The sequence below is a fragment of the Camarhynchus parvulus genome, chromosome 15 (genome assembly GCF_901933205.1).
Source record: "Camarhynchus parvulus chromosome 15, STF_HiC, whole genome shotgun sequence".
Lineage (NCBI taxonomy): Eukaryota > Metazoa > Chordata > Aves > Passeriformes > Thraupidae > Camarhynchus > Camarhynchus parvulus.
The window spans coordinates 10,215,405-10,241,730 of NC_044585.1; the positions used below are offsets into that span (position 1 = coordinate 10,215,405).

At 54.8% G+C, this 26,326-nt stretch overlaps 1 protein-coding gene across 2 annotated transcripts; it reads right to left on the minus strand.

Moving 5' to 3' along the window:
• Nucleotides 1-4,291: 4,291 nt before the first annotated feature.
• Nucleotides 4,292-26,253, minus strand: WSCD2 (WSC domain containing 2). Of its 2 annotated transcripts, none has more exons than XM_030958894.1 (9): nt 25,984-26,253; nt 16,622-17,536; nt 13,963-14,077; nt 12,766-12,950; nt 11,936-12,057; nt 10,756-10,930; nt 9,234-9,398; nt 7,347-7,547; nt 4,292-4,824 (listed from the first exon to the last, which is right to left on the minus strand). In XM_030958894.1, exons 2-9 carry the CDS (start codon nt 16,995-16,997, stop codon nt 4,472-4,474), a joined length of 1,692 nt encoding a protein of 563 aa, XP_030814754.1. In that variant the 5' UTR covers nt 16,998-17,536; nt 25,984-26,253; the 3' UTR covers nt 4,292-4,471. The 2 variants fall into 2 exon arrangements, with proteins under 2 accessions (XP_030814754.1, XP_030814756.1); XM_030958896.1 differs by lacking the exon at nt 25,984-26,253 and adding an exon at nt 19,945-20,077.
• Nucleotides 26,254-26,326: the final 73 nt, after the last annotated feature.

The following is a 26,326-nucleotide window of genomic DNA, read 5'->3' on the forward strand; positions in this document are numbered from 1 at the left end:
CTTGATTAACGGCAGCAGGAGGTTAATGACCACGGGCAGCTCCAGGGGAACGTGCACAAACTGGAATTAGCATCCAGGGGAAAAGGGCTGGGGGGGAGCTGCAGCTCCAGGCTGGTGGTGCTGGGATCTGCTGCTCTTTTGGGGCAGAAATCGGTGAAATTGGGGTGCAGCTGGATTCAGCACCTCAGGGTCAAGGGGTGAGTAGGATGCAGAGCCACCACCATCCCATGAAATCTGGAATTAGGGCAGTTGTGGGGATTTTAGGGACAGTCAAGGCTCGTGGTAAAGAAGGTTTTGGAGCTGGGGCACAATGCCCCATCCCAGAACCCCCATCCCCAGCCTTGGAGCACCAACTCCTGTCCAGGACCTTTATCCCAAACCCTGGGACCCCCAACCTTCAGCCCAGGACCCCCATCCACATCCCTGTGGTTCTCAGCCCAGAATCCTCAATCCCCACCTCCCAAATCCTGTTCCAAACCATTCCCCTCTCCCTCCCCCCGTTCCCCATTGTGCTGTGGGGTTCAGCCCCCCCAGACCCCAGGGATGATGTTGCAGCCCACTGGGAGCTGTGGCAGGACTGCTCCTCACCCAGCACATCCCAAACCTGCCCCATTCCCTTTTCTGCTTCCCTGGATTTTCCCCCTCACCCCAAACCCAAGGCTGGGTTTCATTTTCTGGGAGAAATTACCCTGGAATAAAACAAACCCTGCTCCTGTGGAATGTGTTACCATCCTCAATGACAGCTCTTTTTCACTTGGCAGTCACGGCCCTAAAATAAAGCTGTGCTTTCCTTTACCCATAAATCACTGCCTTTATTCCAAATTGGAATGAAATTTAAAATTAAGGGAGAAAAAAAAAAAAGGACTAAACGTGTTCCCCTCTCCCTTTGCAGGGAGCCAGGCAGGTTGGAGCCAGGTTTAAATTATCCCTGCTGTGTTCAGGCACGTTGTCAGCTGTAAATTTGAGGGGAAACAGCCAAGCTGATACATAAACCTGTTGGTTTTGTCAGGGATGGAGATGCCTGCTCTCAGATTTATGGCCCATCTCCCCATTCTGGGTTTTTTATGGAAGTTCTGCTGCTGAGGGGTGGGGGGGGGGGAGGGATTATTTCCCTTTTTTTTTGTTTTTTTTAACACAGCTTCGTGGGATTTAATTTGGGGAGAAGGGGAGCTCCTTCTCTCTGAGCCCCCCAGCATTGTTTGCATCACGTTGGGGGATTCCTGGATTCAGGAATTCCTGGATTCAGGGGGATCCAAAGGATCATCCACTCCCTTTGCCAGACCCGAGCCACACTCGGCATCCCCTCCAGCATCGCAGCGTCCAGGGAGCACAAACCCCACCCGGAATTGGGGGAAATGCGGGAGTTTTTGGTGCAGACGCCGTTGCCACGGCAACAGCTGAGCAACCCCTGCAGCCCTGGAGGCTGGAACGCTGCAGCAGGACCGGGAGGCAGGAGAACGCTGCCGGGGATGCGAGATTGCCCAAAATAGATGATTTTTCCTGCAGGAATCCAGGGAGGAGTGGGGGGTCACGGTCCTTCCAGCAGGGCAGGGCGGGCTGTGCCCACCCAGGGATGCTCAGGCTGAGTCAAGAGGAAAGATTTCAGCTTTTCAAATCCTCATGGAAAGGCTGAGTGCTGCCTCCCCCAGGCAGCCGGGCGGGCTCTTAAATGTCAAAAGAGCTTTTCCCAGGAAAATGATGCGGGAGGGGTGGTTGGCTCCTTTTTCCAGCGGGGGAATAGGAATTTTGTCCTTACGTGCCAGTTCCACTCGGTTAAAATACAGCCCAGCGTTTAATAAATAAATTTTAAAAATCAGAGTATGAAGCTCCGGGAGGGGGAAGCTGCTCCTGCATCAGTGGGATGAGGGGAAGGGGGAATCCCAGAATCCAGAGGTGCTGCCAGATGTGCTGACATGGTCACAACATCTTCCAATTGCTCCGTTTCGGTGCAATATAAATGTGTAAAAAAAAAAAAAAAAAAGAAGCAATTTTGGTGCAATAAAAGGGAAAATAAAAAAATAAAAGCTGATGTAAATTGGTGCTGTTGGAGGCTGGGGAGATCCCTAGTGGTTTTTTTGTGGGGTTGGAGGTGCAGATGTGGGGTCCCCTCCCTCCTCCCAAGCTGCAGCCCAGGCTCCAGAGCGCCGCACGCGATGTCATCCCTTAATTGTTTTATCTGGGCGATTAATTGGCTTTGAGGGGTTAATTACTGCCGAGGGGCGGGAGGGAGCGCTGCCCCTTCGGCGCCTGTCAGAACAAATCAAGGCCGAGGTGAGGCTTCATCCCTGCTTAAAAAAAAAAATAGAGGGATTTCACCAACTCCAGATTAGAAATAAAGGATAAATTGCACCCAGCTCTCGCTCTGGTGCCGAGGAAGGTCAGGAATAAATCCTGCAGTGAATCTCCCCCTTCCTAGCACGCATCCCATTAAATCTGTCTGTAAGGACACTCTGCAGGTAGTGGAGATCCCAAAAAGGAGCAGCTTTGGTGGCGTTGTCAGCGCAGAAATGACATTAATGGGATTTAAATACCTGTTAATGGGTTTAAATACAGAAATGGATTAATGGGATTAAAGGGGAGAGGAGCTGTTCTCCCTTTGATCCCACAGCCCTTGTCTGGGGTGGGTTGGGGGTGCTCAGGCGGCCCCACAAACGCACAGGGGAGGCAGAGCAGCAACAAAACCTCTCCTTTAATTGCTGGGTTACCCTCAGGGTTTGTTCTGACATGACAACCCCGGGGCTGCCATGAGCAGAGTGGGCTCAGCTCCAATCCCACCGCCAGGAATCCCAAAAAAACCTCCAGCTGTTTGTCAAGGGAAGAGTTAAAGAGTTAAAAGAGAGTTAAAAAGAGTTAAAGAGTTAAAAATGGGGAGGCTTCTCCCTCTGAATGCAATCCCCCACCTCCTTCAAAAAAAAAAAACAAGGAGCAGCCCAGCTCTGCTCCACACACACGTTAGAAAAATAGATTTTTATTGAAATTCTCCTTTTTTCTCCAGGGAGTTTTCTTCTCTCTTGGAATACAGACCAAGCAGGGTCTCTGGATTCGACCTGTGCCTGCATTTCTATCAGGATCAGGAGTTAAAAGCCAACTGGTGAATCTCTAACTCTAGAAAAGGCTGCGTACAATATATGGCTTTTGCACCTACATCCAGGGGGTTTTGCGGGTTGGGAGCCTTGAGGAGCTCGTTTGGGACAAAGCCAGGATGGGGAGGGTGGCGTGGGATGAGGGGACAGCCAGGGACCACATGCAGCTGTGCACAAAGCCAGCCCGGAAATCGGCACATTCCCGGCGTGTGGGATCCTTTGGTTTGGCTTTGGGACACCCCAAAACTCAGCCCCAAAAACGTTTGCTCCCCACGGGGGTTGGGTGCAGCGTGGACCCTGCTTTAAGTCCCCCAAACTGCTCCCTGGCCCCACAGAAATGCTCCTGAGGGGATGTTGTGGCTCGTGGGCTCTGAAACGAGGCCTGGACGAGCTCGCGGGTCCCAGCAGCTCCAGGGAAAATGTCTCCTTCTGGAGATGCATCCACAGGGAAGGGGAGCTTCCACCTGTGGCCACACTGGTGGGGGTCATGGGCCCCCCCAAGGGCTGGAGCAGGAACTTTGCCTGGTGCTGTGGCTGGGGAATTCCAGGGAATTCTCAGGGAGCCACAGGATGGCTCAATGGGCCACAGCCACCAGGTTTGGGGACATTGCACAGCACGGCCTTGCAATCCCATAACCTCAGGCAGGATCCACGAGAGTGCCATGCCCTTGGTCCATCCTCCCTTGGGAAGGCTGAGGATTCCATCCAAGGGCAGGTGGAATCCTTGCAGGGCTGGGATTTTGGGGACACCCACCCCAAGGAGCTCAGCTCTGGGTACGCCAAAGCCTGAGCAGCTCAATGTCCCCAGGAGAGCCTGAGGGGACACAAACATCCCCCTGCACCTTCCAGGAGGGCTGGGGCAGCCAGAACAGGAGCAGGGGACCCTGGGGGAGCAGGGAAGGCACCCGTGTCCCCAGGTTGGCCAAAAAAAAAAAGCTCAGCAGTGGCTGGGGACCTGTGGCGGCTCATGCAGGGAGTGACCGACAGCTACAGCAGCACACGGAGGGTTAAAAGAGGAGCCACCCACTGGGTGGAAGTAGGCAGAGCGTGAGAAGTGTGCATGAGTGTGAGCAGTGTGCGAGAGTGTGAGTAGTGTGCACGAGTGTTAGTAATGTGCAGGAGTGTGAGTAGTGTGCACGAGTGTGAGTGTGGGTAGTGTGCAAGAGTGTGCACGAGTGTGAGTAGTGTGTGAGGGTGTGAGTATTGTGCAAGGATGTGAGCGAGTGTGAGTAGTGTGCATGAGTGTGTGCGGGGGTGTGCCTGAGTGTGAGCGGGTGTGAGTGCGACCCAGCAACGCTCTGTGCGTTGCTCAGCCCTCCCAGCCCAATCGGGGAGGATCTGGGAGGACAGAGCCACCCCTGGGCACCATCCCCCCGCTGTGGTCACCATCATCTGGGGTAATAATCCTCAGGGACCCCCGAGAGGTTGCGGAGCTTCAGGGCGGCGTCCACGGTGCGGATGTAGCCACTGATGGCCTTCCTCATCTCGGCCGTGTAGGGGTCGTACTCCAGCTTCCTCAGCCCCGAGCGCTTGAAGTTGCCATCCTTCTGTCCCTCCACGCACAGCAGCCTGTCCTCACAGGCCGTGACACCCAGCAGGGCCACCATCCTCTGCAGCTGCACGAAGAGGTCGCGTTTGAGGTCCTCGAAGTGCACCACCAGCACCTTCTTGCCGTAGCGCAGCCAGTCCAGAGTGTGGGTGGCCCACCACGGGGCGTAATTGGCCACAAATTCCGGCCACTCTGGGGACAAAAAAAAGGAGTAAAGAATGTGTGTTGGGGTTTCATCCAGTTAGAGAAAATGTGGGAGCCCAGGAGAATCCTCTGGCTGCCCTGGAGGACTCGGGACCCTGGCAGGGGGCTTGGAGACCTTGGCAAAGACACCTGTGCCTTTGATTTTAACCCATGGAAATAACTACCAGCTTTTGGTGGTTGTGTGTTCACACCTTGTGTGGATGTGTACAAGCCACAAGGGTTTGAGCAGAATGATAGTGAATTTATCACAGGGTGAAAAATGTAGAATTTTGGGGGTTTTTAGAATGGGGGTTCAGGAGGCAAGATGGAGGAATCTGGGCGTGTTCTGTCTTTCTCCTTCTTCTTCTTCTTAGCCTCCATCTTCTGCTGTGATGGTGGCACTTTTGGATTGGTTTAGAGGAGAGGCAAACTGTCTAACATGGGTGATAGGTATTGGAAAATTATTGCAAATAATGTACAGTTTTTAGTATAAAAAGATAACATCGCCCTGAGGGTGGTCAGTGCGCCACAAACCGACTTGCTGGAGAGACCTCAGCAGGTCAGAAAAGGAATGTTATAGATAACAGAAAATAAACAACCTTGAAAAGCACAGCTGAAGAATCCTGACTCCTTCTTCGATCTCAGGGCTGGGAAAAAGAGACTTTCTAGCACCTCTGGACCACAGAGACTCCGAGAAGAAAACTACCCAGATTCGTGAAGAAGAAGGTGCAAAAAAGACACCTAACCGACACCCAAAATTCTCCATCTTGGCTCCCATATATCACCATATACTAAAACCCCAAATCTAAGTTTTTTCGCACACTTCTAACCAACTCCACACCCGTAATCCCACTGCTGTTAATCAATTTTGGAAGCCGTCTCCACGGCCTCAGGTAAAGTGCAGTGTTCTTTTGCGGGCACAGAAAGTTTAAAATTCTCAGCATCCAGGGTTCCAACAGATGTGAGTGGATGTTCCCTGTGTCCTCTCCCATCCCTGCTGGAACATCTCAATTAACCTTCTGGCTAATTGATCCTGCCATTCAAATCAGGTGGCGAGAGGGATGATGAGACACCGATAATCAGCTGCCTCTCTCCTGGCAGTGCTGCACTAAAGCTCCAGGCATCTCCCTCTTCCTCGCGTCCTCCCCACAAAACCAAGGCGTGATTAACAGCTGGACTGGGTTAAATTCCCTGAGGAATCGTTAACCACAGGATGTGTTCCATTAAACAGATCCAGGACAATTCACCTTGTGTAATCACAGCACATAAAACTTTGCTTTGGAGCCGCTCCAGGGATGTTGTAAAATTAATGCCACGGAACCAAGCGGGGGTTTGGCCTCTGCAGGGCTGGGAATGGGCTGGGGGAAATGGGAAAACACCCCATCAGCCCTGGGGGTGAGGCTGGAGAGAGGGCCTGGGGATTATTTTTTCCCAAATTTGCCCCAAAATTTGTTCCTGGGAGAAGAAAATAATAATGAGAGCTGCACTGCAGGGAAGGCTGGGAATAGGATCCTCATGCTCCATGTTCAGGGGCCTCTCCAGCTGGGAATGGGGTCCCCAACCATGCAGTGGAAAATCTCCATCTTTCCCAGTAGAGGTTAATTAACCTGACAATTAACCCTAATTACTCCACACATCCTCTGGAAAGAATTTGGTGATGTATTTGAAGTGCATCCAAACAAGGCTGTGCTAGCATGGTCCCCTCTGGATCTCCCTCTCCTCAGAGACACGAAGCCTGGGACAGGCTGGGGAGGGGGTTGGGATTGGGAAGGCTCAGGAGGCTCCTTGTGCTCCCTGGACAAGGATTGGGAAGGCTCAGGAGGCTCCCTGTGGGGCTGGGATACCAATCCTGGCTCTATCCACAGATGGATGGGGAAAAAATCAACCAACAGGCTCCTATGCCACCACAGTGGTGACAGTGCCAGCCCAGGGCCACAAGGCTGAGGAAGTGGGGGACACCACACCCCGCTGGTTTTATGGGATGGGGAGAGCAGGGCTGGGCTGTGCCCGGCACTGTGAGCACATGGAGATAACGAAATCCAGGCACATCCCAGCCACAGCAGCCAAAGCTCCCCTTAAATAAACTGGGAATTAAGGGTAGCAGATGTTCAATCAAGCTAAACATTTTAACTCTTTCCAATGAAGTCAATCCCACAACAGCAATTTGGAAATTGCTGTAATTAAGCAGCCTCTGGCACGCGCCTGTGCGTGGGAAAGGTGGCGGCTGGGGAGCAGCTGGACACGTGGAAATAGCACCTGGATACCCCAGGGATGGGCTGGGGACTGCCGCCACTCCCTGGGGACAGGAGATGCCCATCCCTGCCTGTTCCTGCTGTCCTGTTCATCTTATCCCACCCAACACACGAACCCCCGACCAAGAGATGACGGTTACAGCAAGAGATGACCCAAAATGGTGGCAAAGCCCAAAATTTCCCCCACGCACACCCAACTCCAGCTCTGCCGGGCTTTCCCAACCAATTCCCAGCCCCAGCAGCCAGGCTGGAGCTCTCCCAGAGGGTTCCCTGCCCTACCTTTGCCCTTCCAGTGGGCGTGGGCGGCGAAGGCGATGTGCCCGCCGTACTTGCGGTTGAACTCGGCCATGAGGGCCTTGTAGGGGTTGCGGATGAGGAGGATGGCAGAGTCAAAGGACTCGATCTCCTTCTGCCCGCTCTCGTGGGTCTTGATGCAAATGGTCCTCCCACTCCTCCAGTGGTCCCGCTCGCCCTTGAATCCTGCCCGGATAGAGCTGGGATTAGTGGGAGTAAAGGGGAGCTGGGAAAGGGGCTCAGCCCGGGGAAAAGGAGGCTCAGAGGGGACATTCTGGATCTGCACAAATCCCTGACAGGGGGAGTCGGGCTCTGCTCCCAGGGGAAACCAGACAGGATCAAGCAAAATGGCCTCAAGCTGTGCTGGCGAGGTTTGGATGGGATATCAAAGAAAATATCTCCACCCAAAAGGTGCTCAATCCCTGGCACAGCTGCCCAGGGCAGTGATGATGCTCCCACCCCTGGAGGGATTTAAGAGCCGTGTGGATGTGGCACTTGGGGACGTGGTGGCCTTGGCAGAGCTGGGGGAACAGTTGGATTCGGTCTCAGAGGGTTTTTCCAACCCTAAGGATCCCACAGTTCCTTGAAAGGGAACATCACAGGGATATCAGGTTGCAAAATCCAGTTGGATGATGAAAGCAGCTGGGGCGTGAAGGAGGATTTGCATCCCTCTCCCAGATGGAAATCGTTTATTTTCCCATGTTATGAGTCTCATGAAATTGATGAGTGGGTGGCTCGCAGGAACAGGGGCCGCTCAGGGTGACATCTCCCTGGCCACACGCGGCTCTTGTGCCTGTTCTGAGGGGTCAAGGGCAGATTTTATGGCTACAGCCTCCCTGAGCACAGCTGAAACTCTCCCAGCAATCACAGAATCACAGAATAATGAGGTTGGAAGAGACCTCTAATAAATAAAGAAAGGGAAATCCTTGTGCCTGTGGAGCAGCAGATCAGCCCAAGGTGGGGCTGATGCCATGGGGGGTCCAGAGAGGGGACCCTGCGCTGAGCATGGGGCTGAGCCAGCATCAATCCCAGCCCCTGGAATGCACCTGGAGTGGGGGATAAGCTGGAAGGAGCTGTATTCCATCAATTAGAGAGGTGCAATTGGCTCTCAGCAGTGGATAAATCTGCTGGTTGCCTGGATACCTCCTGGCCCCTCCGACAGGGAACGAACACGGAGCCCACGCTCGTGCGGCTCAGCAAAACCCAGCCAAGGCTTTTCCCACTGCTGCTGCCTTCCCTGAGATGCTGCTGCACCCTGGGGGCTGGGACAGTGCTCCCTCACTGAGCATCTCCCTCCTGCAAGGCTGGATTTGGCAGGAATTGGGAGGGATTGTCAGGAAAATGGGGATTTAGGGAATAGCCTGGGTACAGATCCCGCCAACATGGCACAGACACAGATCCCAACTCCACCACAGCTGAGGAGGAAGGGAGAATTTCCTCTCAAAGCCACAAAAAGTGAAGGAATACCTGGAGAAACCTTCAAGGTCTCCAGATAAAGCTGTTGTGAGTGATTCTAAATTGAGGGAGCTGGGCATGGGGTGGGTTATTAGAACCAGAAACCCAAAATGCTTTGGGTTGGAGGGGATCTCACAGCTCATCTCATCCCAACCTCCTTGGAAAGGGACACCTTCCACTACCCCAGCTTGCTCCAAGCCCTGTCCAGCCTGGCCTTGGACACTCCCAGGCGTGGAGCAGCTGCAGCCTCTCTGGGCTGGTCCCTGCCAGGACCTCCCCACCCTCCCAGGGAGGAATTCCCTCACCATGGAGCAGCAGCGCTCACACCCAGCCCTGCTCCGCCCTTCCTGCAGCCCCTGGGATGTCACCAGCGCTGTCCCCAGCTGGGGTGGCACCCCAGGAGTGCCCTCCCCTCACCTTTGTTGTACAGGGAGCCATCAAAGTAGTAGCTGCCGGTGTAGAAGCCGGTGGCCAGCTCGATCAGGTGCCGGGCCCAGGTGTTCCCAGCTCCAGGAAAACTGGCCAGGGCCACCAACTGCTTGGCACGGCTGGGCAGGAACCTCCTGTCCATGCAGCGGTTGTCTGCAGGGAGACACGTCAGGAATGTGTCATGGAAAGCTGCTGGTCCCACTGGGATGTCTGAGGAAATGCTGCCTCTCCCGGGAAAATGCTGGGGAAGGGGCTGGGCAGGGAAACGGGCCCTGCCTAAGGCTTAGAGGGACATCCCAAAGAGTTCTAAACACCCAAAAAGTCCTAAGAGGATTTTTCCCAAGAGTTCTCTGTCGTTCCCAGCTCTGTGTGCTTAGGGAAGGGTGACTAACAGGGATTCCTGTGCCAAGAAACGCTCCTGCTTTTTTGATGAATCAATGAACAGCATTTCCAGCACGGACACAAACACCAAAGGATCGTGACAAGACTGACTCAAAACCACCCAAATTTGGGTCCTCACTTGCTCCCTTCAGCCCTTTCCTCTCCCAGGAACAGTTTTCCTTTCTCCCAGTGCTTCCCTGGCTCCCTGCTCTCTCAGGAATGCTCTGCCTTTTTCCACCCCACATTTTTCCCTGGAGCTTGTCTGGATAGCACACTCCCATGGGATCACAGAGAGGTGGGAAAACCCTGGGAAGGAGGAATCCTGCCAGAGGCAGAATCTGCTGTGCCCTGCAGCTGAGCCAGGCACCAACCACAGCTCACCAGGGGAGCGCTGATTTCCCAGGGGAATTAAAATCCGCTCATTTTTAGCGGGATCCTCACACTTAGGTTGTTGGCAATGATTAGGATGAGTATTGCCGTTAGGAAAAATAGTAGGTAAGTGAAGAATTTTGTGATGTAAGGGTCTGAGGCAAATCATGTTGCATCAAATTGTAGGATAGATCACGATACAAACAGTGCCGTAGGGAAGAAGGTGAGTGAGTAGAAGTCTCACTTCTGTCACAGACATCTTTTATGAAAAATCCTTTCCTTAGGATTTTCCCTCCTGAGAAGCTGAGAGGCCTCAGGAACAAAATGTAAACAATGGTTATGTGCTGCTGTGGAATGCAACAGGTGCATCTGTGATTGGTCTCATGCAGTTGTTTCTAATTAATGGCCAATCACAGTCCAGCTGGCTTAGACTCTCTGTCACAAAGCCTTTGTTATCATTCCTTTTTTTTCTATTCTTAGACAGCCTTCTGATGAAATCCTTTCTTCTATTCTTTTAGTATCGTTTTAATATAATATATATCACAAAATAATAAATCAAGCCTTCTGAAACATGGAGTCAGATCCTCGTCTCTTCCCTCATCCTCAGACCCCTGCAAACACTGTCACACCCTTCTACTCACTCAAAATTCCCATCGTTTTTAACCTGATAGGAATTTTGAAGTTTATAACAAATTTTCATCCTCAGAAGGAGAATAAAAATTCATTTTTTGAGGGGGAAAGGTCCGGGGCAGAAGCTCACCCTGCACTTGTGTCTGGTAGACCAGCAGGAAGTCGGCGGAGCCGCAGCTCTCGAACTCCTCGGCGGCGCATTTGTGGGCGCAGAGCTGCTCGTCCTCGCGCTCGTGCAGCGGGAACAGCGTGCTGGGGAAGCCGCAGTGGCACGTGGTGCCCGCCAGCGCTGCCAGCGGGAATTCCTGCCGGGATGGGCAGGGGGAATGGCCCTGGCACCGCCCCCAGCCGCGGCGGAGCCTTCGTGCCCCGCACCCGTCATTGCTGGGCAGCGCGGGGCGGTTTGTAACATCATTCCAGAACATTCCAGCATCATTCCAGGCCATTCCAGCATCATTCCAGACCACTGCAGCATCATTCGAATCCCAGCATCATTCCAATTTCAGCATCATTCCAGACCATTTCCAGCATCATTCCAATCCCAGCATCATTCCAGACCGTTCCAGCATCATCCCAGAACATTTCCAACATCACCCCAGAACATTTCCAACATCATCCCAGAACATTTCCAGCATCCTTCCAATTCCAGCACTATTTGAGACCATTTCCAACATCCTTCCAATCCCAGCATCATTCCAGAACATTTCCAACATCACCCCAGAACATTTCCAACATCATCCCAGAACATTTCCAGCATCCTTCCAATTCCAGCACCATTCGAGACCATTTCCAGCATCCTTCCAATCCCAGCACCATTCGAGACCATTTCCAGCATCCTTCCAATTCCAGCGCCATTCCAGACCATTCCAGCATCATTCCACTCCATTTCCAGCATCCTTCCAATCCCAACATCATTCCAGAACATTCCAGCATCATTCCAATACTAGCATCATTCCAGACCATTTCCAGCATCCTTACAGCCTGCTCCATCATCCACCCTCGGTCAGTTCCCACTGCCAACCTTTCCCCTCCCTGTTTGGAGGCACCGTGCCCCAGGATGGACCAGAGCAGGACCCCGTGGGGCTCCTTTAAATGTCCCTTCCAACCTAAACTCTAATTCTGGGATTCTCCTTCCCAAACTTTCCCAGGGCTGCTGTTGGCTCCACTCCCTCCCGTGGCAGGGACACAAATCCGTTTATCCCATTTTGGACACACAAAAGTCATGTCCCTAAACTGGGTTCAGATATCCCGGTGTGACTCTGATGATGATGATGGAAACGAAGATGAAGAAGAGGAGTTTATCCCAGTACCTTCTCTGTGCAGAAATCCACACATTTATCCACGGACATGTTGAGCATGAGCTGGCTGGCGGGCAGGGCGATGGAGACGTTTTCCGGCCGGCGGAAGCACCCCCGGAATATCGCGCTTCCATCTGGGATAGAGAGACAGAGAGAGAGGCCCCAGTGGCACGCCAAAAATGACACTGCTGCCACTCTGTGTGTCACGGCATTCCTAACTGCTCCAGTGGCTGCTGGCGCCTCCAGCAGTGCAGCCACAATCAGAGCAAAACCCCGGCAGCAAAGTTTGGGATAATTTTTTTTTTCCTGGATGTTTCTATCAGCTCCGTGATCCCAGGGATGGAGCAGGGACAGGTTTGGTCAGGCCTGGAATCCCATCCTTGGTACCCTCAGCCCCTTGTGCATTCCTGGTTGTTGCCATCCCCTTTCCCATTCCTTGGATATGAGGAAAGGTGAGCAGGGAATGTGGGTAATTATAGAGCTGCCTAATTGGGAGCCAAACGAAGGAGCACCCTCAGCTCTGTCTGGAATTCCCACACATCCTTCATCCTGCAGCACACACAGAAACACTGTTGGTCCTGTTTGTCCATGGGGAAAGAAATCACTCAAAGTCACCCAAATTTCCCTGAATCCCAGCAGGAATCCTTAGGGCTCCTCATTCCACCCAACCCCAGCCAGCAGCATCCCCACAAGGAGATTCCTGATGTTTGCAGGAGCAAAACTACCCCTGCTCTCCAAGAACCTCCATGAAGCCACGACCCGGCTCGGGAATGCTGGGATCACCCCTCCAGCACCAAGAGAAGCCCCCCCCATCCCAGGGCTGAGCTGGGCCTCCAACTTACACCTGCGGGCGGATTCCTGGGCCAGCTCCAGGCGGTAGATGGAGAGCCGGTTGATCCCACCACAGGTGTTGCTCCGCTCTCCCTTGCACTCCATGTTGCACTCGGACTCGCTGGCATTGGACGCCTGGATCTTGTGCCCGCAGTAGCACTCGGCCCCGAATTCCAGCCCCGCGTACAGGTACCCCCTGCCCAGGGGAAACGGGATCTCAGCACATCCCCCTCGGCTCCAGGGGGGTTGGAAGGAGCATTCCTGCTTATCTGGGATCAGCCGTGCATCCCCGGGATTTGTTTTTGGGTTAGTGATCCTTTTAGGGCACTTCCAGCTGGAAAGATCCAGCCCTGTCCTATCCATTCCATTCCATTCCATTCCATTCCATTCCATTCCATTCCATTCCATTCCATTCCATTCCATTCCATTCCATTCCATTCCATGGAGAATTCCTGCTTATGGCCAGTGCTGAGATCAGCAGTGCATCCCAGGGATTCGTTTTTGGATTAATGATCCTTTTAGGGCAATTCTTTCCCATCCTATCCTTATTCTTTTCTAGTCCGTTCTATCCTATTAGTCTACTCCATTCCATTCCATCTCCTATCCTACCCTATTTTCCTGTCATATCCTAATCCATCATATAATATCATATAATTTAATTCTATCCTATCCTATCCTATCCTATCCTATCCTATCCTATCCTATCCTATCCTATCCTATCCTATCCATTATTCCATCCCATTCTGCAATTTTTCCTATCCTATCCTTATTTTTTCTAGTCTATTCTATCCTATTACTCCACTCCATTCCATCCTATCCCACCCTACCCTATTTTCCTATCGTATCCTAATCCAGCATATCATATATAATAATATCATATAAAATTTAATTCCATCCTATCCTCTCCTTATCCTCTTCCATCCCATCCCATCCCATCCCATCCCAAAAGGATTGATGGAGCCGGTGTATAGGGATTGATGGAGATGGTGGGAAAGGGTTGCTGGAGCTGGTGTGCAGGGATTCATGGAGAGGATTGATGGAGCTGGTGTGCAGGGATTGATGGAGATGGTGGGAAAGGGTTGCTGGAGCTGGTGTGCAGGGATTGAGAGGGACAGTGTGCAGGGATTCATGGAGAGGATTGATGGAGCTAGTGTGCGGGGATTCATGGAGTGTGCAGGGATTCATGGAGGCCCTGTTCCCGTCCCCACCTCTCGGCACAGTTGTCCTGGCAGCGGAACACCGTCATCTTCTTGTAGTCGAAGAAGGACATCCCGCGCAGGGTCCTCTGCCGGGTGTTGTCCTCGTAGCAGCCGATGTACCGGGCTGGGGACACAGAGGGGACAGGGTCACAACCCTCTGAGCCCACCCCTCTCGGTTTTTCCTTAAATAGGGATGTGCAGCAGCATTCCCTGTTTGTTTGCGTTGGAAACTCCAGAATTCTGGGTCCAAAACAGGCAGGGACAACTTCTGCTATCCCAGGGTGCTCCAAGCCCTGTCCAGCCTGGCCTTGGATGCTTCCAACCCCAGCTTCCCTGTGCCAGAGTCTGCCCATCCTCACAGGAAGGAATTTGTTTCACTGTGCCACTCCAATTCCAAGCCTCACTCTGGGATAACACTTCTCACCTCCTCCCTGCTTTCCACACCTCCGTGGGGTCCCTGAGCCAGCTCACCCCATCCATGGTGCACCCCACGCACAGACCCCCCCATTCCCAAGTATCCCAGCACAGCACAGACCCCACCAGTGCTGGAGCCTCCTTCCCAAGCCAGCCTGGAGGCCAAAGAGGAGGAAGATGGAGAGAAATGTGCCAGATAACTCCAACCAGCAGAGCCATCACTCCCAGTTACTCCACACGACATTCCCACAGGGATGAGCAGGTCCTGGCAGGTCAGAGGATTCCAGTAGGTGTGGGATGGCTCCAGACACTTGCACAGAGCCTGTGACTGATGTGCATTACCTTCAACCCAGTGCTCCTGACATATGCGTGCTGCCACTTATTGGGAAGCCAGCTGGAATAATTAGGGACAGACAAGGACGCAAGAGAAGGGGGAGGGTGGGACTGGCAGTGTGTGGGGAGAGGTGGATGTCTCCAGGAGGAATTTTGGAGCCTGTTGGGAACACAGCTGTGAGCAGACACACACATCCACCCAGTGATTGTCATCAAATTCCCCAAGCACCACATTTTTCCCAAGCTGGGAATACAGGGATGGCTCCAGCTCCCTGCCTGGGGTGGCTGCTCCCTGCATCCTCATGGAATTGCTTGGTTGTGTTATCACAGGTGGGAATAGCTGGGCTTGTCCAGGAAGGCACCAGAGATGGATGTGGCTGAGGCTTGGGGTCTGTTCCTGCTTCCCTTGGCTTCACTGCCTACAAATCCTCCCTGGCTGGAGGCAGGAGATGCCCCTTCCCACTGGGATTTGCATTCCCATGGGGATGAGGCTGTTCCCCAGCAGACAGGGCTGTTCTCCACCCACACCTTCACCTTCACACTGCCGGGAGAGGGAGGAGGAGGAAGAGGAGGAAGAGGGAGCTGCACTTCACTCCCTAAACCTGATTTTTGGAGCAGTATTCCCTCTGGAATGATTTCACGTGGCAGAGCCTCCGCAGCCACCTCGTTAAGCTGTCCCCACTTAATTACCAACACCATTAAATCCACCTGTTCCTGCCAGATATCCCAGTGCTCCAGAGGAGCAGGGAAGCGTGGGGAGCTCTGCCAGCCACACCAGGAACACCAGGCACGGGGGATTTCTCAAGCTGCTGAATTTCTCTCCACACCATCCCACTCAGGAGCTGCCAAGATGCTCCAAGGGGAAAATTATATTCCCAGAGCAGCTGGGAGCAGATAAACCCAAGAATCCCAAGCCCAGCATCCCATCCCTGCTGGCAGTGCTGGATGAGGTTAATCTTGGAGCACTTGGACATATGTCCTGGGACATGGGCACTGCTTGGGGTCTTTATAGGGACAGACAGCCTGGGCTCAGGGACCATCTGCTGAGGCTGCACTGAAGCCAGATTGCATTAAGAGAGACACCAAAACACCCCAGAGACCCCTCAGAGCAGGGTCATAACGGGGGAACCCCTTCAGCTCCTTTTAGCAGGACAAAATCCCAGGAGAACCACTTTTCCTTTGGCTTCCATGCCTGGACCGTGCCACCCAAATCCCACAGAATGCACAGCTCTGGCTGCCTTCAGGATAAATAAATGCCATTTTAAAAATCAATGGGAATTATTCCATTTTCTTATCCTTGATCATTAATAATGGACCCACTTGACAAGACCCCAGCCAGGCAGGGATCTCCTGGCTCCAGAGGCCACAGCCCAGCCCTGTGTGCTCTTCCATGGGCATCACAGCCAGCCCCTGCCTCGACACAACACCCACGCAAACCTGGATTTTGGGTTGATTCAGGCCAACAGAATGAAAACTGAATTTGGCCCCTGGCAGAGCCAAAGGGTTGGAGGAAGATGGGGCACAGCTTCCCCCCAGAATTGCCTGTAACAGCAAGGGGGGGATTCAGAGCTCGGTGATGCACCAAGGGGAAAGAGTGAAGATGGAAAAATAAAAGCACATTATTGGCACTTGGGGAAGGAGGAGAGGAAAGAGGGAAGAAGGAGGGAGAGGATCCTTCTGGAAATATTCTCTGGACTGATGTTCTTCAGAGCGGGGTGCTGCTCCCCAGAGCATCCCCATGGGATGTGGGGAGAAAACCTCGGTGCTCCAGCAGCGCGTGCACGTGGTTTATGAATTAATAAATAAACAAATGCACATTTCCTGGGAGGGATTGTGGTCCTGTCTAGTTCAGACACCACTTCCCCAACTCATGATGCCCCTCTGGAGAGGCAAAAAGCAGGGACACCCCCCCTGCCCTCACCTCTGTCCTCCTCCTTCTCTCGGCCGCTCCTGCCCCGGAGCGCCCGGCTCCGGGGGCCGCCGTTATCCCGGGATTTTCCCCTGTCCGACGGCTCCTTGGAGGTGCTTTTGAACCAGGGCCCGTGTCGTCGGGCCCCCGCCGGCATGGTGGCCGCCGCCTTGAAGCCGCGGCTGAGCTGCATCACGCCCAGGTAGGGCAGCCCCGGCCCCTCGGCGGCCGCGGGGCTCCGCGGGCTCCCCGGCACCGTGGGCTCCCCGGAGAAACCGGAGTGCAGGAAAACCAAGCTGCCCGCCGCCAGGTACAGAGCCAGCAGAGTGAAGAAACGCACGGGTCTGCGCCGAAAATACCGCTGGAGTTTCAGCAAAAGCTTGGCCATAGCGTCTTCATCCCTTCCCCGGCAGCCGGCGCCGCGGGGATGCTGCTCTGCCGCTCCAGGGATGCTCCGAGGAGGGGATTATCCCGCCTGGTTTGGAGGGGAATCCCGGCGAGCAAATGGGGTGAAAGCTGCAGGGCGAGGTCGTGCAAAGCTGTTGCCCGAGCCTAAAAAAAGTCTTGGAGTGCTGGGGAGGGTCGATTTTGAGTCCCCGCGTGGAGGCCGGGGTGTTCCAGCGCTGGCTGTCACCTCCAGCCCCGGGTTATTCTCCTGCCCGGCTGTGCCCCGGGGACTGCGCTGATGGAGGGATCATGTTAAGGAAATCGAGGTTTGAAGGTGATTTGAAAGCCGATCAGCTGCCGCAGCTCCTCGCTCCCGGCGGCACCGGCTCCGTCAGGCATCGCCGGAATGGGAACGGCCCCGCTGCCCTTTCAGACAAAGAATGGAAGGTGCCTGGACGCGCCTGGAGCCTGGAATGCTGCCTGGGACCCTTTGTGTAAGGAAACCTCTCTCAGCTCACTCCCAGGGCAAGAAATCTCCACCTGCAAGTCAAAGAGAGAGGCAAACTCAGGAAAGCGCCCCGGGACACGGGAGGATGGTGGCCCTGTCCCTTCAGGGGGTGAGGAAGGCCACCCGTGGTCTTCATCACCTTCCAGCCCCGGGGAGGGGCAGTTCCACCTCTCCCAGGTGGGTAACTGGGTGCAGTGGGAGGGATGCTGGTGGGGTGAGCCCAAATCCCAGAGCCTGCCCATCTCTGCCTCGCTGTGCAGGAGAGCTGCTCCAGGATGGCTCTGGGACATGGAAAATCTCCAGTTTCACCCCCAGGAGGATGAGCTGCGCGCACACACTCTACACCCCTAGATCCAAACATCTCTGCAGCAGCAGATCCCAAGTGGAATCCATGCATGGGCAGTGCATGGATATCCCAGTCAATATTCCAGCATCCCACAGGGTCAGGAGCACATCCCTGAGTATCCCTGCAGTTCCTCATGTCCTCAGGGACTGGAGATTGCCATGACATCCTCTATCCTCCAGCCAGGAGCATCCCCATTCCCACCCTGCCACCAGGATGGTGCTGTCCCAGGAACACCAGGACCATCCCTGGTGGCTCTTGGCATGGGAAGGGCTGGGGATGGGACAGTCCCCTCCAGCCCCACCAGGATGGCTTTCCCCAGAAATCCAGCTGGATTTCTCTCCTTCCAACCCCCCCAGCTATGGAAGATTTTCTCCAGCCCTTCCTGGGAAAATGCCACGTGGGAAATGCCCCTGCTGACACATCCGAGTGCCCGGGGTGTGCTGCCTGTCACGATCTCCTCTTATTTTAGGAAAGGAGATGGAAATAAATGGAAAGACAAAGTGCCATTAGTTTAATGGCCTCTATGTTCCTGCCATCTGTCTTCAGTTGATTAAATAAAAAATATTGGTGGAACATATGGCATGAATTATACATCAATATTTTAATTTGGTTTCCCAGAGTGGTTATTCAGATACCTCCGGCTCTGCCGCGGGAATTTTGCGGAGCTCAGGGCTGGAGAGGCTGGGGCAGAGCAGTGGAGGGGCACAACCCCAAACCAGCCCTCCCCAACAGAGCCGGAGTAAAGGCTGAGTAACCTCGGAGTAGCAGCGGTTTGGGTTTTCCATGTGTGGGATGTGGCACCTCGGCATGGCCATGCTGGGAGAGCAGCCCGGTGGTCCCGGGGGTGTTTGGCTGCTCTCCTGCACTCCCTGACCAGGAATTCTTGCTTTCCCTTACCCAGAACAAATCCACCTTCCCGGGGTTGGGATGGGAGCTGGATACGGGGTGGTTTGGGGAGCAAATGGAGCGTCCCCTGGGCTGTCCCTGCTCCCCAGTGTCCCCAGTGCCACCTCCCCTCATCCCCTCCCGGCCGGGCGCAGCCAGGCTCTGGCACAGCATATAAAGAAGGGGCTTAAATTACTCTCATTAAGCCATCTGGAGCTCATCCTTCTCCATCATGAACTGCGGAGTCACAGGTCAATTACTGCGCATTTGCATATATTCCATTAATGCTTCTGCTAATTGTCTGGAGCAGATAATGGGCTCGGGCTCCGGGCTCCCGGCTGCCAGGGGGGGGCAGGGGGGGCCGGCACCAGTGCTCCCAGTATCAGCTGGGGGTATCGGGAGCTGAGGGATGCAGGGAATGGCGCTCTGCGATGGTTCCTGCATCCCACCAGCGCTCCCTGGGTTTTAAGGATGCATCCACCCCGTGCAGCAGCGCCGGGGTGAAGGAGCGGCCACCGCTGGTCCCCATCGCCACTGTCACCACCACGGTGTCCCCAGGGGCCCCATCCTGTCCCTGACCCCACTGTCTGAACCTTGCTGTGCTCGGTGCCCGCCCAGCCGGCGGCGCGGCCGGGGGACAGCGGTGACACACTTTGTCATCCAAACTAATGAAGCAAACGGGGACAGTCCCCAGCCAGCGCAGTGCAGCGGCCTCAGCCTGGCCCTGCCGGCGGCTGCTTGGGTGGAGAACTCCTGGGGCAGCAGGGAATGGAGGGAATTATCCGCCAGGGAATGATCTGTCAGCCCTCGCTCGGGTACGACCCGCTGTGGTCCAGCCCCCTGCTGCATCCCAGAGGAGGGATCCGGCCCTGGGAGATGCAGCGCTGGAAAAATCCCCCTGGCTGGCAGTGCCAGGGTTGGGGAATCCCTCCCTGCCCCCCCAGAGCCACAGCTCAGCGGTTTCCCAGGATGTGGGGCCAGCCGGGATCGGTTCCCTGCCTACATCCATCGCCACACTCCCTCGAGGAGCCAAAATCCTCATCCATCAACGGGACACCCAGCTCTGCCTCAGAATAATCCCACCAGCAGCCAAAATCCTCACCCATCAATGGGACACCCAGGTCTGCCTCAGCATAATCCCACCAGGAGCCAAAATCCTCATCCCAGCCCCGGGATACCCGGCTGAGCATCACTCCACACACAACCCACCTCCCTGCGCGGTGTCAGCTGTCCCCAGGCCGAGGAAATCCCCGATGATTTGCCCGCTTTTCCCAGGTTTATCCATCCCTCTGTGCCTGAAGTGGTGGGAACAGGTCCGGGAGCGGCGGGAGCGGGATGAATGGAGGGCCCATCAGTTGTGGATTTGGGGCTTGTCTTCAAATTGCTCTGCAATTATCGAGCCCCAAGGTTCACTGGTCTTCAGGCACCACCTCCCAAACACCCTCACGTGGCTCCCCCAGGCCGGGAGAACAAAGGGCCCATTAAAACCAGCAAATTAACCACCAGCAGAATTCCATTAGGAGGAGAAGGCCGCGGGAATATCCAGTTTCACCCCCTCATTAACATTCCTTATCACAGGGACGGGGAGAGAATAGGGCTGGCAAGCAGAGGGCTGGTGACATCAGTGGGGTGACCCCACGGGAGGGCTGTGACGCAGGGACTGACCTCGGTCCCACGCCACGGGACGTGGGGACAGCAGGTCCTGGGCACCCTGGGGATGCTGGAACGCCTGTGCCAAGCCTGGAAATGCAGCGAAGGACTCAGGGGATGGGGGAAAAGAGCCCAATCCATGGGGTGCAGGATTTATGGGACACAGGAACCAGGACATGGAGGTTCCCTGGACATGCTGTCACTAAAAGTCACCCACCTGGGTGCAGGGACCACCAGAAATCCCCATGTCCCTCCATCCCGGAGCAGTTCCTGCAGCTACACATCCTCCCCAGCACGAAACAGAGACACCAGTCCCACCTCCAGTGGCACCAGCACAAACCTCCAGTGACACTGGACACCCTGGGCTCTGCCATCCCTCAAACCCTTCAGCCTTCATCCACCAGTGCCAGCCTGGAACTGCTGCCCTGGCAGAGTTTGGGCAGCCCAAATTCCAGGTGGAGTTGCCCATCCTCTTTTCCAGCCCTATTGAAATGGATTTTCACCCTTTTCCCACTCGTTAAGGAAGCAGCAGATGAGATGCATGGGGCTGAATTTAAACCCCATTGTGGCTGGGAATGCAGCTGAGATAAACCAGGATTATTCCATCCCAGCAGGGCAGACCTGGAGCATCCAGAACCTTCCAGTGCCTCTCCCAGGGGCCAGCCGAGCACAGGGAGCTGTCAGTCGCCCTCAAATCAAAGCCAAGTTTATTTATTCAGCTTCTCTCTGCCTTCATTTTGCTGAGAAATGGATTTGTGCCTCCTCTCTGCTGGGGAAAGCCTTAAAAGCAGCTGAGTCAGCAGCTTCCACACTCATCCCAGGAAGCTGCACAGGATCAGATCCTCATCCTCGAGGGTGAGACACTTCCCAAGGCCTGGGCTTCCCTGTGGAGCCACAAAATCCCCTCCACAGGCCAAACCAGGCGGGGATGCAAAGGAAAAACCTCTCATTAGGGAATTATTGGCTCCATTTGAAGATCCAGGGCAGGATTTGCCCATCTGCTGGTGGATTTTTGTGGGGGTTTTCCATTTTGTGGGGTTTGCAAATCCTCCTCCTTGCTGGGAGTCCATGGAGGAGTTTGGAATGGAATTAGGGAGCTGGTTTTGCTTATGGGTGAAAACTGATTTTGGAATATTTTGGGGATTTATCGGTGGCCTCAGCACTTTCCCAGGGCTTGAGGCACCAAGATCCAGAGGGATCCAGATCCAGGAGGATCCAGGATCCATTCGGGGCTGCCCCAGACTAATTGATTAAGGTCTCTAAAAGGCTCCTCTGAAATGAGGTCGTGTTAATTGCACAACCTCCTCTCGGTGCTCCCTGCGCTCTCCAGAGGACAGAGCCCACAGGGCACCAGCCCCGTTTCTGCCAGGGCTGAGCTATAAATAAACCCAGGAACATCAGGATGGATCCTGCCCTGGCTTATTCCAATCACTGGACAGAGCTGCACGAGCCCAGGGCCCACAGCCTGGCCCAGAAAGGCAATTTTGTTTAATCAATTTATTTCAGGAAGTTTAACCCCATTTTTAATTATGACATTGAGCTGCCTGGCATTGCAAATTCCCAGAGCTCGACCTGAGGGATGCTGATTCCTACCCAAGGGATGCTGATTCCTACCCAAGGGATGCTGATTCCCACCCAAAGGATGCTGATTCCCACCCAAGGGATGCTGATTCCCACCCAAGGGATGCTGATTCCTACCCAAGGGATGCTGATTCCTACCCAAAGGATGCTGATTCCTGCCCCAGGGATGCTGATCCCCACCCAAATCCTTCAGCCATGGGCTGGCACAGGGTAGGATCACCATGTTGGTGGTGGGAATTTGCTGCAGGACAGGTGAGAGACTCCCAAAACCAACCCCAGCTGGGATGAGCAGGCTGCTCCAGCCCCCAAAAGCAAAGATCTGTGTTCCCTCCAGGCCACTGAATTCCCAGGTAATCCCATCTCCATGGCTCTGCTCCTTTCCCTGGGTATTCTCCTCCACAATGGCCCAAGTGGAGCTGAAAATGGGGAGCTTTTGCTTCACTGTTCTGCTCCTCCACCCACAATTCCATCAAAGCCCGTTCCAGGTTCTTGGAGGCTGAATTCCCCTCACAAGTGTGAAAAGCAGCTCATAAAGAAAAAATGGTTTAAGTCATGAATCATTTAAAAAGCACCCGGCCGCTGCCGAAGGCAGGGAAGGAAATAGGGGAGGAAATCGCCGTGGATTGCAGAGGTTTGGGCAGGGAGAGGGGCCAGGGAATTGTGGAATGATGGAAATGAGGTGGCACAGCCGGGATCCAGCTGTGGGACTCGGTGCTCCCCTCCCAGCATCGTTAGCATTTGCATTAATTAATTAATCTGCAGCAAGCCCAGGGGTCTGGGTGCTCTGGTTCTCTCCAGCAGCGTTATCCCTTCGGCCCGGGGTATTTGGGGTGGGGCTGTGGAAGGAGCAGGAAGCTCCCTCCTTTAGGAGCAGGGTCATTAAATTTGGGTGCAGGGGAGCTGGATCCCAACCTTCCCCCACCACATCCCCACCAGCTTCCAGCATCCCTCCCTGAGCATTCCTGCTGCTTCATCAGCCCCATCCCTGCATCCAAGGCTGAGAAATCTCCATTTCCCCGTTAATTCCCTATTTTTGGGTGGTATTTGGGAGAGGCCACCCCGCATTGCGGGGTCTCAGCGGCACCCAGGGATGCTCCCAGACTCCTCTCCCGTTCCTTCCCACCCTGCCGACACTCAGGCCCTTGGAAAAGGTGATGTAATTCCTTCGGAGGACGCTGAGTGTCTGTGACAGGCTTTAACCTAAGCAGTTTTCATGTCTCTCGTTCGGGGGGTTTCATGCCCAGCCTGCAGAATCCAGGCACGATTTTCAATCAGGCTTGGGGAGCCGGGATGTGCATCCCAGGGAGGGAGCCGGGAGGAGGAGGAGGAGGGGGGCGGGAGGAAGGCCGGGGCTGTTCCCTAGGGAAGCACAGCTGGATCCCAGCCAGATGCTGGCTCAGCAAAGCTCCCCCCAGACGGAGCTGCCTGAATCCCGGAGGAGAAGGAGGTTTAGGACACACGGGATGGAATTTTCCAGAGGCAATGCCGGCGCTGGAGCCACCCCCGGGGGATGCACGGCCCTCCCTGCGCTGCTCATCCTCCCCAAATCCTCTGGCCACTCCATCCACGACACCTGCACATCCCTGTGGCTGTGGGAAAGCATTCCTGAGCCGCAGCTGCCGGCACATCCCGAGCTGACAGCTCCTGATTCCAGGGAAAGCCAGGATGCTGCTGTTTCCCTCCTTGTGCTTAACGAGGAGGAACAAACCCCGCAGCAGCCAAAGGTTGGATTGGAGCACCAGAGCCCAGTCCTGGCCCCAGGATTCACGGGGAGGTGATGAGAAACACCAAAAGGAGATTGTCCCAAGGGAAATCCAGGTGCAGCCAGCTGGACCTGCCTAAATCCCATCCCCATGGGATCCATGGGGAGTATCGGGGGGGATTTGGGGAGCGTGACCCCTCATGGGTGCAGCTCAGCCTCACAAAAACCTCTTCCCATGGGAGCCCCCAGCACACCCAGCCCAGGATGCAGCTCCCAAGGACTCCCCAGGTAGGGAAGAGCAGAATCCAATCTCCCCATAAATCCCACGCTCAGGTCTGCTCCATGGAGATTTGCCTCAACCCTCGTTAATCTGGGATTACAGCAGCACTGGGGCAATTAACTAATGAGCTTTTCCAGCAGCAGACAATGCCTCGCACAGCCCACAGACATTAATGGAGTGAGAAGGAGGATTTCGTGCAACACTTCCCTCAAAACCTCCTTCCCCAGGAGAGCTGATTCCTTTCTTTCCCCTCACCCAGGGAGGGATCTGCCATTCCCATGGATGCTGCAGGCTCATCCCTCAGCACGGGCACATCCTCCTGCCCCACGCTCCTTCCCCAGCCCCAGGAGGAGCTCCTGGCTCCAGAGAGAGCCAACACACTGGGAAGGACAAATTCCCACCCCAGAGCTACCTGCTCTGCTCAGTGAGTCCCTGCTGGTCCAAGGGGGGGTGGGAGAAGCAGAGATTTTCCCAGGATCTGTTCTGAGCTGGGAATGGCGCTGAACACTCCTGGATCCTGCCTCAGCCATGGGAATTGTGACTCTGGGTGGGAGCCTGGAGCTGCTGAGGCTTGGCCCAGCTTTCCATGGGGAAAAGAACCCCCAGGAAGAATGGAATATTTTTCTGGGAGAGAAAAACAATTCCCAAATCCCCTTGGGGAACCAGGGGTCTGTGTGGGGGTTCTCATCTTCCAGGATTCCAAACACCAAGGACCCTAAAAGACAGGAACATTCACATGGATGAGCCCCTCTGGACCCAGGCACCTGCAGCCCTGATGCTGCAGCTGGACTCGGGTCCTTGAGCACCAGGATTTGGGAAAGGCATCCCAAAATCCAGAGCAAAACCCCCTGGGGAGTTCTTCCTGGGCCTAATAACTGCTAATAATATGTGGAATATTATAATATAATGTATATAAAAACCACGGTAGGGGCTAATAATATAGATAATAGAATAATAAATATAAAACCATAGCACCTGCTAATAGTATATAAAATAGATGTAATATAATCTATACAAAACCACAATAATTGCTAATAATATCTACAATATAATAATATACATTAAAAGAACCTAACAAATGCTAACAAATCCTGTCTTGGAGGAGCCCCTGGAGCTCAACAGCTTTGGATGTTCCAGGGGAGAGCTCTTTGCCAAGCCCAGGGAAGGGACAGCCCCTCATGAAGGATAACTCCCAGCTAAATTCCCAGAGGAAGGAAGGATACAGCACTCACCAGGTGAGCAGGTGCAGAGGGCCAGGGCCAGGCTGTGTGGGGGCACCCCGGGGCTGTAATTCCCAGGGCCAGGCTGAGATTCCCAGCTCTGGATTGCCAGGAAAGTTTCTTTAATCCTGCCTTGACAGAGGCCGGGGTTTATAGGGCTCAGCTCAAGGTTACCTTCACGCCGTTCTGCAACTGCCTCTGCTCTCCCTGCTCATCTTTATGTTAAATTATTCCCCGGAGTTGCCAGCATGGATGTGGGAAGAGGAAAATAAACAGGGGAGAGGCTTCTGGCAGGATTACGTTCCCTTATGTTCCTTATTTCCCCGGCGGAGATGTTCCTGCACAAAGTCTGGGAAGGAGGATGAGGATGAGGAGAGCTCTCTCCTGCCTGGCTCCCTCAGCGAAGCAAAACCCTTCCCAAACCAGCGGAAACCAGCGAAAAATCCCTGCCGGGATGAGGCGGGAATCACCAACTCCCGCAGAGCCGGGGGGGGACCCGGTGCCCCCCAAGTTCCCGCACCCGCAGCCGCCGCTTCCCAGGCGCGATTCCCGGCGGGCCGGGCTCCTGCCGACCCCTGCTCGCCGAGCTCCCTGGTCCTTTTTTCTCCTATTTTCTAAAATTTTGATTTTGCGCAGGGGAGCTGGGGAGGGGTGGTGGTGTTGTTTGTTTTCTCCTCTTATTTTTTGGTGGTTAATTTGGGCTTTTTTTCCCTTTTTTTTTCCCCGTAGCCGCGGTTTCAATGCTCTCCCCGCACCGGCAGCTCCTCGGCCCCTTCCCCCGAGCCCTTTTTCCTCCCCCGCCTCCTCCTCCTCACCGTCCCCGGGCCCTGCTCCCGGCCGCCGCCGCGGCTCCAGCCGCTCCATCCCTCGCTCCATCCATCCCTCGGTGTCTCCATCCGGGAGCGGCGGGGCCGGGGGGGCTCCGGGCGCTGCCCGCGGCCCGGCCCCGCTGCCGGGGGGGCTCTGACGGTGCCGGTACCGCCCGGGGGAGGTTCTGGTGATGCCGGTGCCGGCCGAGGAGAGCCCGGCCCGGCGGCTGCCGCTCGGCTCTGCCCGCAGCCGCTGCCGGGCGCCGCTTCTTAACGTCTCCATCCAGCGGCTCCGCTCCCTCCGCCGGCTGCCGGCCTTAACCCCTTCCCTCCCGCCGCCCTGGTGGGA